This window comes from Lutra lutra, chromosome 5 (assembly GCF_902655055.1).
Source record: "Lutra lutra chromosome 5, mLutLut1.2, whole genome shotgun sequence".
Lineage (NCBI taxonomy): Eukaryota > Metazoa > Chordata > Mammalia > Carnivora > Mustelidae > Lutra > Lutra lutra.
The window spans coordinates 8,765,599-8,783,919 of record NC_062282.1 but is presented as its reverse complement, the minus strand read 5'-3'; the positions used below and the strand labels follow the sequence as shown (position 1 = coordinate 8,783,919).

General features: G+C 43.8%; 1 protein-coding gene across 4 annotated transcripts in view; it reads left to right on the top strand.

Moving 5' to 3' along the window:
• CTNND2 (catenin delta 2) overlaps nucleotides 1–18,321 on the top strand; it is a 915,285-nt gene that overhangs the window by 805,518 nt on the left and 91,446 nt on the right. For 3 of the 4 annotated variants that reach the window (XM_047730982.1, XM_047730984.1, XM_047730985.1), the window contains 2 exons: nucleotides 4,752–4,826; nucleotides 5,903–6,053. In XM_047730982.1, the coding sequence (XP_047586938.1) occupies nucleotides 4,752–4,826; nucleotides 5,903–6,053 (226 nt within the window). The remainder of the gene's footprint in view (nucleotides 1–4,751; nucleotides 4,827–5,902; nucleotides 6,054–18,321) is intronic. The other variant, XM_047730983.1, reaches the window with a different exon arrangement.

Here is an 18,321-nt window from a genome sequence, read left to right as displayed (position 1 = left end):
AATGCTAAAATGCTTCTGAAAGGTAAAATTACGTTTGGAAGAGTTTAGTTTGAAAATATGAGGCTTTTTAGCTAATCAAAAGAAAAAGTGGGAAATTCAATGGGACAACAGTCAAGCAACAGAGAACCACTTAATCTCAGACTATCCTCCTAAAGCAGGAGACCTTGTAAGATATTAATCAAAAGTATTAATATTTAATATGAATAAAGGTGTTAATCAACAAATTCAGAAGTTTAGCACTATCATGGGTTCAGCCACTAAATATAATATTTAGTACTGAAAAAAGAACACTATCCCTAGTCATTTAGCAAATTATTGAGATTTTAAGAGGGAGAAGCTTGTTACATTATAGTGTTGATCTCCTTTTAGGAACGTAAATCAGCCTTAACCAAATCAGCTTAAGCAAGGCAGAGATTCTTTTCCTGTTTATGGATGGGCTGGGAATTTAAAAAGTGAAGTTCCAGGGGTACCTGTGCGGCTCATTCAATTAAGAGTCTGACTTGTGGTTTCAGCTCAGGTCATGGTCTCAGGGTCATGAGACTGAGTCCCATGTTGGGCTCTGTGCTCAGCAGGGAGTCTGTTTGAAATTCTCTCTCTCCTTCCCCCTCTGTCTCTTCCTCCAACATGCATGTGCGCTCTCTCTCTCTCTCTCAAACAAATAAAATAAACAAGTAAATAAATAAATAAATAAAATCTTCAAAAGTGAAGCTCCTGAGAATCCACATTGGATTGATGGAGTCTGAAAGGGTTAGAAAGTGTTGACTTCACTTTATTACCAAACTCTCTGTATGGACAACAAGGAACATTATTATATAGAAATTCATGTAACTTTATTAATTAATGAAGGTTAATTTCTGAGCTCTCATTTTGTCCAATGCAAAAAGGGAAAAGAAGAAAACAAACTCTAGACATTTCTAGGTAAACTGAACAGTATGCAGCTATTTCTCAGTCTCTTCAGGCTTACACTGGGCTGTATTGATGTTTATCAGGCTTCATCCACTCCTGTCCCCTGTAGTTGATGCTAAACTTGGAGTGGGGGCATGTTTGCAGGCATGTTCCTTCAGGGACAGGGATTGGGTGTCCATTTCTCAGTGTGGAGCTATCTCTTGTCCTAAGCCACCTCTCATCCAGGACAAATTTCCTTGTCCTGTTGGGGTCTCAGATGGGATATAATGACAGGTAATGGGGCTGTCTCTGGTCCAACGTGCTCTCCTGGCCCACACTTGCCCCTCCAACTATTAAGCTTCCCTGAGATGCAGCCACATCCACTCCTTAACCCTGGCAGGCACTGTCCACACCTTTCACATGGAATACCTGGGTGGTTCAGTTGGTTGAGCATCCAACTCTTGATGTCTGCTCACATGATGATCTCAAGGTGGTGAGATCAAGCGCTCTGTCAGGCTCTGTGCTCAGCAATGGAGTCTTCTTGAGACTGTCTCTTTCACTTTCCCTCTGCCCTTCCACCTGCTCACACTCTCTAAATCAATCAATCAATCAAATTGTAAAAAAAAAAAAAAAAAAAAAACAAAACACAAAAACTCAGCATTCACTGTTTTGTGCTCTGTCCCATCCTGACAACAGCAGTTGTCATTGGACCAGACAATGGTGGAGCCTTTCTCCAGGAAGAGCTATGAACAAGGAGGAGGAGGAACAGCTTTTAGTGGCTTGAACTGCTGTCCCATTACATGTGTAAAAGCGATCCTTTCCTGACACAAACAAGGCCTTTTTGTAATTCCAGTTATAGACAACTTCTTTTTTTGGTCTGCTAACTTGGGGCAAGCTGTTTCTCAAGGCTAGGTTGAAATGTCCAGGAGCTCCACTGACAGCACTTGAAGGCTCTTTAACCTAGGAGTTTCGAGGTGTGCCCAATCAGTTATTGCAAGTCCAAAGTAATAACATCAATTATTAAGCCAAAATTAATGGGTGCATTTGTAAGGATTATATCAACTATGAGTGCAGATGTGTGTAACTTATACTGCCTTTCTGAGAGGCAGATGAGAATGATGGTCAAGCACACCAAGTCTGGGACAGTGCCCTCTAGGTTCGAGACCTCACTGAGCATCTACAGGCTGTGAAGTCTCATTGTGGCTCCCTTTCCTCTGTAATGGATAGAAGGAACTGGAGTGCCTACCACATAGGGCTGAGATGGGAAGTAAGTGAGTTAAATCATAAAGAGTCATTAGAACAGTACCTGACAGTTGCTTAAAATGTCACATTTGTTTTTGCTTAAATATTCTGAGGGCTCAAAATTCTCCTGAGATCATCACTAGGAAAACATGTCACTGGGAACAATTTGAAACATGTCTGTGCTCTTTTTTCCTGGACAAGATCCTCTTCCTTTTCTTCTTCCTCCTCCTCCATCTTTCCTTTGTCATTCTTCTCCTCCCCTTCTTCCTTTTCTTCCTTCCCCTCTTCCTTCTTCTCTTTCTGAATCACAAAACATCCTCTCTTCATCTCATGGACCATTTTTCTTAGAGTTATCCCAGTCCACACCCTTCCCTCTAGAGCAGTGTGCTCAGTGCATAATGTTCTCATTCCGCTTACAGAAAGTTAAGGTTCCATCCAGAGATTTCCACCTCAACCACAATGAGTTATGATATATTTTTCTCTCTTGTTCAGCTATTTTTATGCCAGTGATACTACTACTTTTGTTTCTATTGCAAAACTCTTGGCACCCATATACCTTTCTACCACCACCAAGACTGCCATGCTTTCCAAGGCAGATCACTACCCTTCTGGAAAACCTGTATATGAGCTTTGTGTTTCTGTATTCAATGCACCTATGAAACAGTCCCCATTTCCTGAATACCTTTTTCTCTCTCAGCCCCTGTAGGCTTTTACTCCTTCTTGCTAGATTTCATGTAAGTTACATGCATGGGTTACACATGATCTACTCCAAGACTACTTAGAAACCATCACTGTTACATAGATTTGCATGTCAAGAAAACTTGTGGAAACTTGCAACATGTTTTGTGTGAAATGTAAATAATTTATTCTGAGTTGTCTCAAATTGAGCCAATATTGGGAATTTTCCATATACAGTTGAGTCTTGAACAATATGAGTTTGAACTGTGTAGGCCCACTTAGTCATAATTTTTTTTTCAACAAATACAGCACTACTCTAAATGTGTTTTCTCTTCCTTATGGCTTCCTAAATAACATTCTCTTTTCTTTAGCTTACTTTATAAGAAGAATATAGTATAAATACATAGGACATGCAAAATATGTTTTAATCTATTGTTTACATTATTGGTAAGGTTACAGGTCAACAGCAGGCTATTAGTTGTGAAATTTGGGGGGAGTCAAAAGTTTTATGCAAATTTTTTGACCACACAGGGGGTCAGTGTCCCTAATTCGTGTGTTGCTCAAGAGTCAGTGCTACCTGCAAACCCAAAGAACTAAACGTTTCAAAACGAGAGTTACTGTCTGTGTATCACTAACGTAAGATCACATCCGTTATCTGATTATCTCTTTCCCCTTAGGGAGAACATACCACCTAACTACCTTAGGGAGAACATGACCATTTCTGCATTCCAAAAAGGCATATCCATACTTCATACACATTTTCAGCCATACACAGACATTTTTTGTTACCCTAAAATCACTTCCCAGAAAGCTAAAGGATTGTCACTATTTTCCAAACACCAAGTCATCTTTCCAACCAACTTGGGAGGGATATAATAGCCAAACTTCTAAGAAGATAAATTCAGAGCCTCCTTTTCTTGGCTCATTTCAAATATGGCCAGGTTCCCCTCTGTCTACATTTGGAAGAATGGTAGGGAGAACAAGGCAACGTCTGGGAGACTGAGCACAGAGGTAGAGGTGAGAGAGAGGTGACGGCAAAGGAGGGAGTATCCTTACCATCATAAAGAGAAGCAGGTGTGGAGTAACAAGCCCAGAATCAATCTACCCTGTGGGCAGATTATTAACATGTTTGTTTATAGATTTCCTCATCTGTAAAATAAGACTACTAACGCCAAACTCCCCAGGCCTTGTGGGACTAGACATCCCTGATGTATAAGCCAACATCCCCAGCCTAGAGTAGGGTGCTACTACAAAAGAGGTCCCCTGAGGGCTTATGATTCAGCCTGCTCAAGTTACCAAGAATGTTCCCTGTGGTCTCTTAAAAGGTCCTGACTATCTCCCCAGCATTAAAGTTTATGTTTGGTGTTCATCTTGCAATCTGTAGACACTGACCCTACATCTGATTTCCATTCGCTTCCCTTCTTAGTTTTAGGGAAGAGAACCAACCATAAGTGGGCTGCACAAGCTCAGGTTTCTACTCTTTTCCATGCACTGGAGACAAGAAGGTTCAGAGTTAGTGGAGGAAGTGGATGAAAATCATATCTCAGCATGTCGAATTGCAAGTGAAATTTCCAATGACACTAAAGGAGGTTTTGTACCATTTTCATGAAGGTCCTTCTTCCCGCAGAGGGGGTATCCCATCCAGACACCCAAATTCCAATAAGCAGCTTCCAAACCTCGAAGTTTCCATGTCTAGGACTTTCTGACTATGGATTTCTTTGCTCCCTGAGAGAGGGGCTGGGAAATGGTTCCTGGCAAGCAGGACTTGCTTTAGTGAATTCTCTCTGCTTCCCCACTCCCTCAGGTTTCCTAGAGCTTGAGGCACAGAGTGGTGGCAGGAGAAAAACAGACAGCATGAGTGGATGGTGATAAGAAACTATGTGAATGTGACTTCTGACGTAGGACAGGATGAAGTTGTGTGTTTTTTAATCTCATATTTCATGCAGGGCTGGGCTGAGGATGTGGCAGGCATGGCGTATGCCCTACGTTCACTGCCAGAGGGGGCTCCCTGCCTGCCACAGGTGAGAGCCAGCTCTGGGGTGCCTGCCCCAATGGGGAAGGGGGATGGAGGGGTCTGGTGGGGGAGGGGTGGGGACTTGCCTCTGCCATCCATGGTCCTCTGGAGGACTCTGCCACAGAAGATTCCAGAACTTCGTGTCATGAATGTCATTTTCTTAGATTGTAAATGAAACTGCAACAGGCTGAAACCCTTCTACTGCTCGATTTCTATAGTGCACACTCTTCTCTGGAACACCAGATGATAGTATAAAGTATATATATAAATGTCCAGGAAGTCTGGGCCTGCCTGCCTTCCGTTAAACGGATCTGAATGCTTTATCATCCTGCTGGTGCAAGTATACTTCCGTAGTAAGAGGAGGTGTGTTCCATTAAAGCCAACCACCCCAGTCCAAAACAAATTGTCTTACTGTAAACAAATTGTCTTACCTTATAAATTGGACGCTGAATGATGGCCCGAGACATAATACATTTTGATCTAAATGTTTTCTTCAAAATCTCTTACCATTTTTCCTCTTGATTTCAAAATTTTAAATGTCATATTTACTTCTCGTCGCCCCTACCTTTTTCTGACTCCTGTCCTTCATGTTATTTAGCCAACAACGTACCGGCAGTATGGTGGCCCCTCCATGCCCCATGCCCCACCTCCAGACACAAGTCTCTTAAAAAAAAAAGTTACCTACTCTCAAATTTTTATCACTCTCTGCCATTTCGGGAGTTCTTTTTTATTCCTCTTCCCACCAAAACCCAGCCCTTCCGGTCTTCCACCTCCAAATCCGAAAGGGTCAAGTGCACACGTCATGCAAAGGGTTTGCAAAGTCAAGGACAGTGGACGCCAGCAGCAGAGAGATGATGCACGGTTACCTGATTACCCTGGAAACCTCTCATGCACGGAAGGCGGAAAGTAAAGTTAAGACATCTCAGTACGTGCCTACCACATTGAACCCATCCCACCACGAGGTCTTTGAAATACAACCTTCTCGGCTCCTGTAAACAGCAGTCTGAAAACCCACACGTGCTTTTGCTGATCAGTTCTCTCCCCCCTCAGCGTCTAAGGTCTTTGCCTTCCGTCTTGTTGCAGTGGTCAGTATATATCCGGGCTGCTGTCCGAAAAGAGAAAGGCCTGCCCATCCTCGTGGAGCTGCTTCGAATAGATAACGACCGGGTGGTGTGCGCGGTGGCCACGGCCCTCCGGAACATGGCCTTGGACGTCAGAAACAAGGAGCTCATTGGTACGTTCTCGCCACATTCACAACATCTCAGATTTTTAAGTAGAAAGTATTTCCTGGTGGGCCTAAGTGGTGAAATCCATGGGCGGGATGCCTGCATGTGCAGAAATGGTGCGTTTATCAGAGGCCACGTTTTCGCAGCTGTCGCTTCTGCTTTAAATCCAATGCACTGATTTATCCCTTAGAATTTAGAGGAAAATGTGATGTTGGTTGACATTCTTAGTCCTTGCAAACTGAAAGGTACCTCGATCCTCTGCACTGGATACCACCGTCCTGAGCCTCTAAACCTCTGTCAGGTTGTTTGCTTTCCATGTGGTGGACTGGAATTCTAATGAATGCAGGCCATACTGCCCTCCCACCCCTCCCCTGCCACCGCTGTTTTAAGATTCAGTATGGATTAGACTATACAGGCTCTCTAAACCTATTTTAAAAGACTCAACTCCCTCTGATTCGGTATTCAAGAAATAAGAAGGATATTTTATTAATGAAGCATTCAGGAGATCATAGATTCATCTACTTATTCAACACAGATTTATCCATGACCTACTTTGGTCCAGGCCTGTTCTGGGCCCAGAGAGTGTATCAGTGAGCCAGACAGAAGCCTTGCCCTTGTGGGGTTCACATTCGGGAGACGGGGGAGGTACAACTAACAAAATATACACATGAACCCCGTGCGAGTTAGGAACCTTCCACAGGGTAAAAGAAACTGTAGTCGTGAGGCTGCAAGTGTTTCTCATTGAGATGAAATCGACCCAACGTTGCGTTCACCACTTCGGAGTGCGCCATCTTGATGGTATTTAGCATTTGCACGATGTCCTACAACCGCCATATCGGTCAAGTTCTAACACATTTTCCTCACCCTAAGGAAAACCCTATAGCTCTTAAGGAGGCACTGCATTTTCCCTCCTCCGAGTCCCTGGAAGCCACAGTCCCCTTTCTGTCTCTGCAGACATCCCAATGCTGGATCTTTCATGTAAACGGAATCACATAATATGTGAGCTTTCGTGTCTGGCTTCATTCACTCAGCCTAGGGCTTTTGATTTTAAGTGGGAGGTCAAGGTCAAGATAGGAGTTGTGGAAAGGTGACATTTGAGCAAAGACCTGAAGGAGGCGAGAGTGGGTCATGTGGATATTTAGGGGGGAAGTAGCAAACAAACAGCTACTAGCAGCTTCTGCAGGGAGCGCCTGGTGGGGGAGCTGGGAGCAGTGCAGTGGGTTCAAGGACTTCACGGGGTCTCATGTGAGTGGGAGGAGCTCAATCAGAGAGGCTTCCTGGCTCCTCCCTCTGCAGGTGAGAAGATCCCAGGCCAAGGCCAATGGATGCTTGGAGAAGTGGTCAACAGAGGGGCCTGCCCAGGGAGAGGCACAAGCCTCCTCACAGACATTTGTCCCCCTGCTGGGACATCTGGGATTAAAGAGATGATTCCAGTAGGGTCTATGGTCAGTGCAGCATGAAGCCTGGCAAACCTGCTTGCAGGTAACAGGTGTCATTCGAGTTCCAGAGGCAGGAAGCTGGACCACCCCCCAGGCCAAAGATTCACATTATGCAGCCTCTGGGCTGGGGGGAAGGGGGAAGCAGGCGAGGATGGGCAAAGGGGCAAGATTCCGCTCCAGGGACAGTCAGAGCACCAAGCATGGGTCCTAACTTCATACACAGATTTCACATAAATACGTGGGTCTAGTTCTGCTGCCTTGTTCCTGAGCGTGGCATTCTAAGCCCTCTGGGATCTGGAAACCGGCTACCTTTTCCTGCCGTTTCATAATACCCATCATATCCTCCAGTAAAAACAAAAGTATTTGCAGACCTTCATCCATTTATTTATTTATAGGGAAACCAGACTTCCAATCTGTGTCCAATAAATGCAGTGATTTTAAGTTCACGGCATATGATAAGGCCTGAAAAATAAACTCACAATTTGATATTTATACTTAGTTTGAATATGACTTAAAAACTATCATGGATTTTGTATATTTAAACTAGGCCATTAACTCAGAAGTCTACCTTCTCCATATCTGCTTTTCCTTTCCTTACATGGTCGTTTCAGACCGGACAGAACTGGGGCTTCCAATAAAATCCTGGTGCTCCTGTATAAAATAGAGGGGAAAAAAATCAATAGCTAATCAGTCTACTGCCTGGACACTAACTACTAGGTATTGTGCGTTTGCGTGTTTCATTTCTTTTGGTGGATTAAAATATAACAAAATAGGGAACTATTGATTGCTTTTCAGGCTTGCAGGTATCTCTTTCTCAGAAACCAGTTATCTAGTACTCTCTCTGAGGCAGGAACATTTGGAGCTCCATATTGCCCTTGTTAAATTAAGCCTTTACTATCAAATGTCACCAGACAGGAAAGGGAGCCAGCCTTAAGTTTAAAAATAGAAGTGAAAATATCCAAGTCACCGACTTTATGGAATCAATAACTTTTTTCTTGAATGAGAAAAGCAGAATTTCACAAAACAAAACAACAACACACCTTTCTATTCTACCTAGGAGAAAGGAAACGTGACCTCTGCCAGCCTTTTACTTGACATGCTGTATCGACATAGTGATTTTTTTTAGGAAATGCCACACAGAACTTTGTATATTGAAAAGGAAGCTGCAGTGTCTTTGAACAAAGAACGGCAATAATGACAAAGAGTTGAACTTGGACTTCTCTTTTCTATCTCTTCTCCCCCGAAGCTTTGATGACCTCCTATGGTTTCAGGGTGTTAAATATCATCTATATTCTGACGATTCTCGGTTGGAGGTCTATAGCGTGAATCCCACACCTCTGGGTCCAGTTGTCTGTCCAGCATCTCTGCTGGATGTCCATCAGGCATCCCAGATACATCTCCAGACTTGAGTTCCTTAACTTCCCCTCCGACCCCAGTTCCTCCACAGTCTTCCCCCGACAGCAAACAGGAGTTTCTCATTGCTGTGGGCCAGGCTAGGCACCTTACAGTGCTCTTTGACTCTTCAGTCCCCATATCCAGTCTGTTAGCAGATCTGATCACGCTTCTGCATTCTCCCCGAACCTGTCACTTCTCATCTTCATTACTTTTCCCCAAACTCCCATCATCGCTCACCTATCTAGTTATTAACTTGGCACCTGCCCAGTCTCCCTGCCTCTGCCATCACCCCCTACTGTCCACTCTCAACACAAAACAGGACTTCTGTCCGCCCCAGGTTAAGTGAAATCTTTGCCAGGTAGATAAGGCTCTACTTGACCTAGCTCTCTGGCTCCCCTCCACACTCGCCATCTCCCCTCTTGTTGTCACTAATGTGCTGCGGTCACTGGTTCACTGAGGTTCCTTTATCACATGAGCCATAATCCTGCCTCAGGGCCTTTGCACTGGCCACGCCTCTGCCTGCAGTCCTCTTTCTCCAAGTGATGTGAGCCTCTGTTCTCATCCCACTCAGCCTTTATGTTCCAGTTTCTGGCCACCCTTCATTTTGCTTCTCTCCACAGCACCAACCACCTCCTATTATATAGCATAGCACTTCTTTATCTTGTTTTTTGTCCATCTCCCTGCCACTGGAAAGTATGCCCACCAAGGGCAGGAGTTCAGGCTTATAGGTTCACTGGGGTAACTCATGTACTTAGAAGGGTGCCTGGATCGATAGTAATGACTTCATAAATTTTTGCTGAATAAATGGCAAAAGTAGATTTTTTCCTGTCTGGCCACCGTTTTAAAGTGAACCGCAATCAGCAAAACATTAAGTAAGCAAATTGAATTAAACATTAAAGAAAAGCATTTCATATTAATAAAGAAAATCATGAAAAAAACTAGCTCATCTTCTTCCTAAAATATGCTAGATATACACAGACACTCACAGTTTTGGAAGAAACCGCGTTTTCCCCATCACTGGTTTATGGTTTCCATTTGAATTGCAACTCTTTGGAGGTGGTTCTCTTAGTTAAGGTGGGGGAGAAGCCGCTGCCACATTTCTGTGAAGGCGCGTTCATCTTCCGGGATTCCGTTATTGGGAAGACTCCCAATAAACTGTTGGACAACTGTCTTCTTACCCCCTCAGCTCTAATGAGGATCATCTAAAAAGAATGTCCTCTTCTCATATGGGTTTCCATGGCTCTGTGTCTGTCTCTGCCATTGGGCAGTAAGTATCATCTACTTCTTTCTGTCTAAACAGACCTTCTTGATCTTCTCGATGTGGTTTGACCGTCCAAATTAGGGCACATGCATGCATTTCTTTGCCGCCTTCCAAATATGTTAATTATCCTTCTGAGTGAAGGGTTATTTCATCACTCGGAGAGGTTTTTATAAAGACTGGTAATAATTAGCTTCAGTGAAAAGAGCAAACAGTATTATATCCCTTTAACAAGTACAATAAAATGCCATCCATTTCAGCACATTGCCAGTCCTGATAAAGATGGCGGATACTTATTTGAGCCAAATCTCCACCTTCTCTGCTAACAAACAAATGAAACTCCAAACAATAAAAAATTGCAAGTGTATATAAACACCAGAGGAGAGAGAGAGCCATCGCCTGGCAAGCATTGGTCATTTTCCCATTGCTATCTGTCCAAGGAAAATAATCCTCAAGAGAGTAATTTCATGGAATGTGCAGTTTTGTTTTGCTGTGTTTTTAGACAGCCCAGAAAGTCCAGGCTACATCAGAGCCATTGCTGCAGATAGCATGGGCCCTGCTAGGCTTCCCAACAGGCAGAATCATCTAGTCTGTAAATGCTTCTGTGCCCAGTTGAGACCCCGCGCATGCCACCCCATACTGCCTCTTATTTCTCACGGCTTTTTCATAAATCCCTTAGCCACGCCAGATTTTGTACCATCATTCCCACTTCGGCCCTTACAGACCTCCCACCTACCATTCAAAGCTCAGCTCAGAGTGGTCTTCCCAATGTAGGCTACTCGAACTCAGAGCAGAAGTGGGTAGCACCTACCTGATAAGAAACCTTTTAATTTATCTTAGATTTCTATCATGTAATTTCATGTTTGCGGTGCCTTTTAGGTTTTCGTGTATATGTGCGGCATCTTTTCCTTACGAGATAAGAGACAGGAGTCGGGTACCATATTTATTTTTATGCCCTCCAGGGCCTTTGCTAACACTTTCCTGTGCCCATAGCAAGGACTTGGCACCTATTTGCTAAACTAATTCCCTGTTGGGTGAAAAAACACTGGTATTTATTCTAAAGAATGATCTGGAGGAGGTTTGGGGATTCCTAGATAGAGAGAGGAAGGGGTAGGGGAAATGTCTGTTTCAGCTTCTTTTCACGGCTTCCAGGGAATAGAAAGAAAGACAGCTTAAGATGCTCCCTGAAATCCAGGACTCTTGTCAAGCTCAAAGTCATGCTGCTGCCTCCTGGGAAGGTTGGGCAGGAAACAGTAACGTTTTCTGTGTGTGCCTTCCTCACTGCCAGAAGCTCGTGTTGGCAGAATGGCTGCACCCCCTTCGGGTCGCATTGGCAGAGCTAATGGAGCACCGTCCCTTCTCTTCCCGGGCGGTGGCCGCTTGTCCCACTTTCCAGCAGGCGATCTGGAAGCATCCTCCCTGCTCTCCTGAATCCCTCCTTGGACTGAGGAGAAGGACCTTCCACTGCCTCATGAACCTGGCCCTTCGCTGGTTTATCTCACCCTCTCTGCTTTGCATGACCCTTTCCCTTGATTATCACTTGGATGGTTGGGTCACCACATCTGGAATGATCTATAAGAATCTTTCTTTGACTCATGGCCTCACACATTCATATTACAAAATCCATCTTTCTCATTCAGCTGAACTTCTACTCACCCCATCACCTAGCTGAGCTTCTGTCTAAGCAACATGCTGTCCATCGGTTCCAAGTTCTGAGGGTGCATCAGACAAAATTTGACTCTCCAGGGTTGGGAGGGGGCCATCTCCTTAAAGGAGTCTGCTGGCTCCAAACACAGGTAACCACCAGGAGAGATGGAGATGAAAGGAACCCTAAATTTCCAGGTATACCTGCGGGTACTTTCCCACACTAACAAAATCATGAACAGAATAAGGGTAGTTTCTTACCTGGGAGTTAATTGTTATTTAAGCAGTAAATGCATTGCTCTTTCTCTCCCCTTTTGGGGTTTTCAGATTATCCTTTTCATTCATTTGGGAAAGTAGGAGCCAAGAGACTGGAGGCATCCCTTCCTAGCTTTTTTTTTTCTTGCCATAATGTTTTAAATATTTAGGTCAAAGATTTTATCTGACCACTGTAAAGACTTTTATAGACAGTTGTTGCTGGTTATATTTAAAGGGCAACATAAAAACTTCCTTTTAAGTGAAAATAACACCTCAATAAAGAAAAGGAGTGTCAATTCTGTCAATAGAATGACCACCTCCATGCCAGATTGTTACCTAGGGAGCAGTGTATTCTCCTTTGGAGAACTCGAAAGAAAAGGGGAAATATCTTCATTATGTCTGGACTGTCCTGAATGTTGCATAGCTTTGTAAACATTTTCTTTTATTTAGTGATCTCAGCTGAATTTCCTGAGATGTCTATCCATGGAATTGTCAACCTGCCAGTACTGATCTTCATCCAAACTTTGGGATACAATTTTACTCAGTTCTCTAATCACAAGAGTAGGTTCTCAGGGAAGTAAAGAGATACCTAAAGCAGGGTCTCCATCTCCAAGAAGAGGCATTTCCGACATTACTCAGGAAGTTGTTCCTTGAAGTTTGTCTGAATTCTTTGGCCCAGGAGTGAAAGACATCTTGGTCATCATCCCCTGTATATTGAAAATACCACTTTGCACCCATAGTGTCTCCTAGCAAAACCAGAGAACAGTGGGCTCTAAAACTGTATGGCCCACCCATCAGCTAAAGTTGCAGGGGCGCCTGGGTGGCTCGGTGGGTTCAGCGTCCAACTCTTGATTTCGGCACAGGTCATGATCGCCGGATCGAGCCCCAAGTTGGGCTCTGTGCTAAGCCTGGAGCCTGTTTAAGGTTCTCTTTCTCCCTTTCCCTCCACCCCTCCCCTCCCTTCTCCTTTTTTAAAAAAAAAAAAGAAATTTGAGCGTATGTGTGTGTTTTAGTTTCTCATCTTGTGTAGAGATCGTGCATATGGCAGAACATTCTGGGATATGGGCCTCCCATTCTGGAGGACAGCCCTCTCACAGGTCAGTCATCACCAGTGCTGAGGACATCTTCTTTACCCATGTTCTTGGGGAATCCCACCTTTGCCCAGGGAGAATCCCACCTTTGCCCAGGGAGAGACCAGCAGCTCTGGAGACCTCAATGCAACTGGGAGGCCATGCGATATTTGCATTCCTGGGCGTGTGTAAGGCTCACTTTATTAAGTAATTTCGAGGACATTTTAGAGACATACCTTCTCTACTTTTCAAAATGTGTTTCTTCAGACCCTAGCAGATGTTGTTTTAATTAAAACATATGCAATTTCAATTAGTATTTTAAAAAGAAGCCCGGTTTCCCAGACGAGGTGATTTTCAGAGCACTCTTTGCTGGCTCTCTTTAATAACTTGATTTCACAAGTGAAAATCTAGGCAGCAGGAAAAATGTGTGCTTTGGCCAAGCCTTGGTATCTTCAGATTAGGTTCATGTTCCAGCCCCCAAACCCAAGAACCTAATCTCTTGAATGCTGCCTTGGTTTCCAGCTAAGCCATGGGTTCTTCGCTAATTAACTTTGGGCACCTGTTGGGGAATTTTGGTGGCTGGGCCTGGCAGATAAGAATTGCTTGGAAGGGGAGTTGTAAATAAATCGAAGAGCCGATAATTATTTTATTAAACAAGACTTAATGATTCCCCTCTTAGAACTTCTTCATGCGGGGAAAAGGAAGAATTGACTGAAATTTCCAGTTGATCCAAATTTCAGGACCTCAAAGAAAAGAGGTAATAAAATCCACCTAACTTCACTCTGATGGGTTAGGTATTCATTTGATGCCTAGCCAAACAGTTTCAGAAGAGAACACTTTCAGGAAGAGAATGCATGAGAAATGAAATGGATCTCCTCAAATACCCCAGATCTTGAGAATCTAAAAGAAGGAAAGGGGATTTTAGCAGGATAAGGATAATTTAAATTGTAATTCTTCTCTATGTAGACTACCATCTTCTCCCCCTTACTCCCTCCAAAAAAAAAAAAAAAAAAAAGTTTTAATCGTGTGGAAAGAAATTATTTTTACTATCTAATACTAAAAATGGCAGATTAGAAAGTAGTTTAAGAGCTTAAAGATGAACACTCTTTGAGCCACTTGGGCTTATGTTTTTTTGTATTTGTTGCACTGGATGTTGAAGAATTACGGAGCAGGCAAGGACAGCCATAACGGGGTTCTGCTAAGGAAAAGGCACTGTATATTGAATGCACCAGTGGTTCTGCCCTTGAGGGCATCTCAGGCAATAAAAGAGGACAGAAACTGTAACAGTGGAGCAGCCATCTCTGGGAAGGAGAACACAGCAAGCTCCGGCAGGAGTCTGGGAACCCAGGAGGCAGATGGAGGTTGGAGGTTCAGCGCCCTAGCATCTGGGCAGTCTGTGAAGGGGCATAAGCTGATAGAGCAGAGTTTGCTCCTTGAGAGGAAGCAAGCTTGGGAAGAAAAACTTATCTGTTCATCCTGTCAGACTAAAATCAAAGGGATGCGTGGTAAGAGGCGAGGGAAAGCAGAGAATCATTCCCGATGGCTCCTAGCCAGAATATCCTGATTTCAAGAAACTTGGTTGAAATTCAGAGATTTATTCTCTTACAACAAGAAAGTTCATGAAAGTTCATTTATTATCTATCAGAAAAGGCTGGTGGTTGTTTTTTTTCCCAAATTTACAATGACATTTCCTTGTTCCGTTTTGTCCATTCTAGTGTCTTTGAACAATGTCACATAAAATAAAAGGCTTTGGAGAAGAATGCTAAAGGACAAGTGGCTTGCCTCCCAAAGTACATAATATCCTTTGAGCACCAAATTTTATCATCCTTATTCTTGAATATGGGCGACTGAACTTGACATGTTACCAGCCAGGATGGCTCAGGCATACAGAAATGTGCAACGTGTTGCTTTTACTTAGGAGTCACTTGTACTCTAACAACACGGGAGGGTATTTGATATATAAGAGAGATCAAACGACAAAAAAATCCCCCTGGTCCTCACATGGAGACTTGAACAGCTTAATTTGCTCGTCAGAAGGGAAAGTTGTAGCCATGAAATGGAGAGTGGTGGGGTTCAACTTTTTAACTGACTGTTAATTAACTCCACAGACTGATACTACCTAGTGTCTGTGTGAGTGTCAGGTCCATTCAGGAATGAACTTGTTATTCCTAAAATGTTAGAATGTGCTGTAAGTGTGAAAGATGACCCACAAGCTTCTCTTGCCAGCAGATGGTTACAGAGGGCCACTGGGTACTGCGACCACTGGGAATACTGTGGTGAGCAAGGCTTCTCCTTGCCCCTTTGGACCAGAGTTCCCGTGTGCACCAGGAATGGGTGACAAGTGTGCTGAAATTGTGATGCCCTCCAGCCCCAGGCAAGACTGGGGGACACCTGAGTCTCCCCATCCTCCTGATCTGTGGCCTCCAACGGGGCATAGCTCTTGTCCAACAGAGCTCTTACCCCAGCACGTTGCAGGGCTTCTGTCCTCTATGTGCACCAGGCCAAGGACACAATCGGGAAGTTCTGCCCAAGACAGGACTCCCACCATCACACTCCAGCACGATTCAGCCTCACCATGTTGCTCTCTTTGAGGCTCAAAAGGTTGGGCTTTCAGGTCATCATCAACCCAAACCCTAGTCTTTTACCCGCCTTCCTGTTTCCAGTGATAGAAATGGATAGAAACTTTGGGGATTGTTTCCTTCTTTTTCTTTAGCCCGGTAAATGCATTTCAATGCCTTCTTTGTACTTCTTCAGGGAATTTCTTGAATTCTCTGTGTGATTCCTGTGCATCTCGCCTTTGAGTTTCACCCATAGCAGGACAGGTCCAGTGTACACCGTGGCTTCCCACCTGGGGCACTTTGCCCCCTTCAGCCTTCCTGGGCTCCCACCCCCACATCCCTGTCACCTCAAGCTCTGGACAAGCACTCCAACTAAGGACTATTCAGTGTTTCTGTGATCTGAATGACACAAAATGAACTCGGCTACCTGATTTTTTTTTTTAATAAACCATTTTTATTAAGCCCCCCCAGGAGGCTCCATTCATTCTCGCGTGGGCATGTCTCTCTTTGGATCTTGCTCAACCTTCCCAGGAGCATTTAATGTATTCATATGCCATGGTTTCTGCGACAAAACTTTGCTGGTTTTCTTCCTTCTTCTCCTTTTCCCTTTGACTCTCTCTCCTCCACTCTGTCTCTAGACTGTCTTGGGTCAATCTTCTATAAAGCCCATCATAGAAATTCTTTATTTCTGATCTGTGTTTTCCAATTCTAGAATTCCCATTTAGCTCTTTGTTATGGTATCCATTTCTCTGCAGAATGTATCCATTTTTTTCATGTACGTTGTCCATGTTCCTCTAGATAGCATGTATATCTCCGATAAAGTCCTTGTCTGCTTATTCTACTCTCTGGGTTATTTGTAGATTTGTCTATACTGGCTATCTTTTCTCTTAATTGTGAGTCACATTTCCTTGCTTCTTTGCACATCAGTGATCTGTTACCTAATATAAGCCAGACATTGTGCATTAAAGAATTAGAATTGACTAAGGTAGATAGTACATACCTCCAAAAAAAGAACACCCCATTTCTTTTATCAGGTTGCTAAGGTGGAGAGCTGAGGTAATCCAATATATATTTTAGCGATATTTGGACTTCAAATTCAGCTTAGTTGCATCTTTTTGTTAAATTCAGCTTTCACCACTGAGTTCAAGTGTTTCAAGATGTGATCAGGATTTAACCTGTAGTTGGGCTGAGAATCTGAGCACCTTGCTCAGATCCCAGAGGGTTCTCTCTAGTGTTAAGACCCTGACATCGGTTTTCTAAAAGGATCCCTCTCTCTTCCCCTCCCATCCCTCATTCTCCCTTCCCACCCCTTTCTGCTATAAAGCTCAGCTGCCAGCTGCTTGAATCATTGCATTACCTACATTTTTCAGATCATTTTACTCTCACTTTCTCTCGTTATCCCCGTACTTGCTGTTCCTAAGTTCGCAGCTTTCCTTCCCAGTCGGGCACACTCCCAGTGGTTCCCACTGTTACTTTTCTCTCTCCATCTCCATCCCTTCAGCTCTTCTCAGTCCCCCACCCACCCACCCTTCACTTCCTCCACTCCTTACCCGTCTTCCAAGACAAGTTCAGCTTCCCCTGCCATCCTTCGCAAAACTTCCCCCACAACTCTACGTTTAATTTTTTTTTGCCTCATTTAAACTCTTTCGTGGTTATCTGTGCACCCCCTGAATTTAGCACATAAGGAGTCCATGTCCAAGATCCGTAGTAACGCAAAATGCATCCAGTTAAGTTGGTTTATCTCCTTGGCCAAGCTGATAGCTTTTTGGAAACAAGAACATCTTGCTCTGTTTTCTCCTTTTCTGTTTCTTTGGAAAGCCCAGACAATGCCTAGCATTGTGTTAATGGGGCAGCAGTCACAGGTGGGTGGTACGCTGTTACCGTTCTTTGACAACAGGAGCTCTAGGGGAATGTGGATAGTATCATCCTCGTTTGCTGTGAGCACCTGCAGAACAGGGTTATTTTGACATCTGATAGATACTCACTTTTATTTGAATGAATAATAGGTTGAAGTTGTATATTGTGGTTTCAAAAACCAAGTTCCCGTGGTCATATGTGACTTCCCTAATTATTCAAAACTGGTTTGTAGTTCTAACCTGTACCGCAGCATCTTCAGCAGTTGAGACCTGCCTCCCCTCATCCTCTTCCTCACCTTGAACATACCACCACCAACCACTACACCCCTAAAAATAGAGCTACGTGCCTTACTTTTATTAGGTAAACCAAAGCAGATGAGAAGCACTTTGTGAGATTGTGGTTCTTCATCTCGGTTTTACGTTGGAGTCACCTGACCCCATCCCCAGAGAGGCCCAGGGATTACCATTTATTGTGAGGCTTCCTGGGGGATTGTCATAGGTAGCCACGGTTGAGAACCACTCCTCTAAAGTCCAGTAAAGCCCGTCATAAATCAGGCAGCCTGCTGGCCTCCTCCCAAGCTGTCTTCTTTCAATTTTGAAATATTTTGTAATGGCGAGCTTAACCCTAAGGATCTTTCTCCAAGACATCCCATTTCTTTGATTGGAACATGGAATTGTTCTCCAGAAATTATTCTGTTCCAACCTTTCCCTTGTAGTATTTTATGTCATGAATAATGGCTTTGAAACAGCCCATTTCAGGGAACAGTGCCACTAATGGCATTGATATCTAGAGTCAGACAA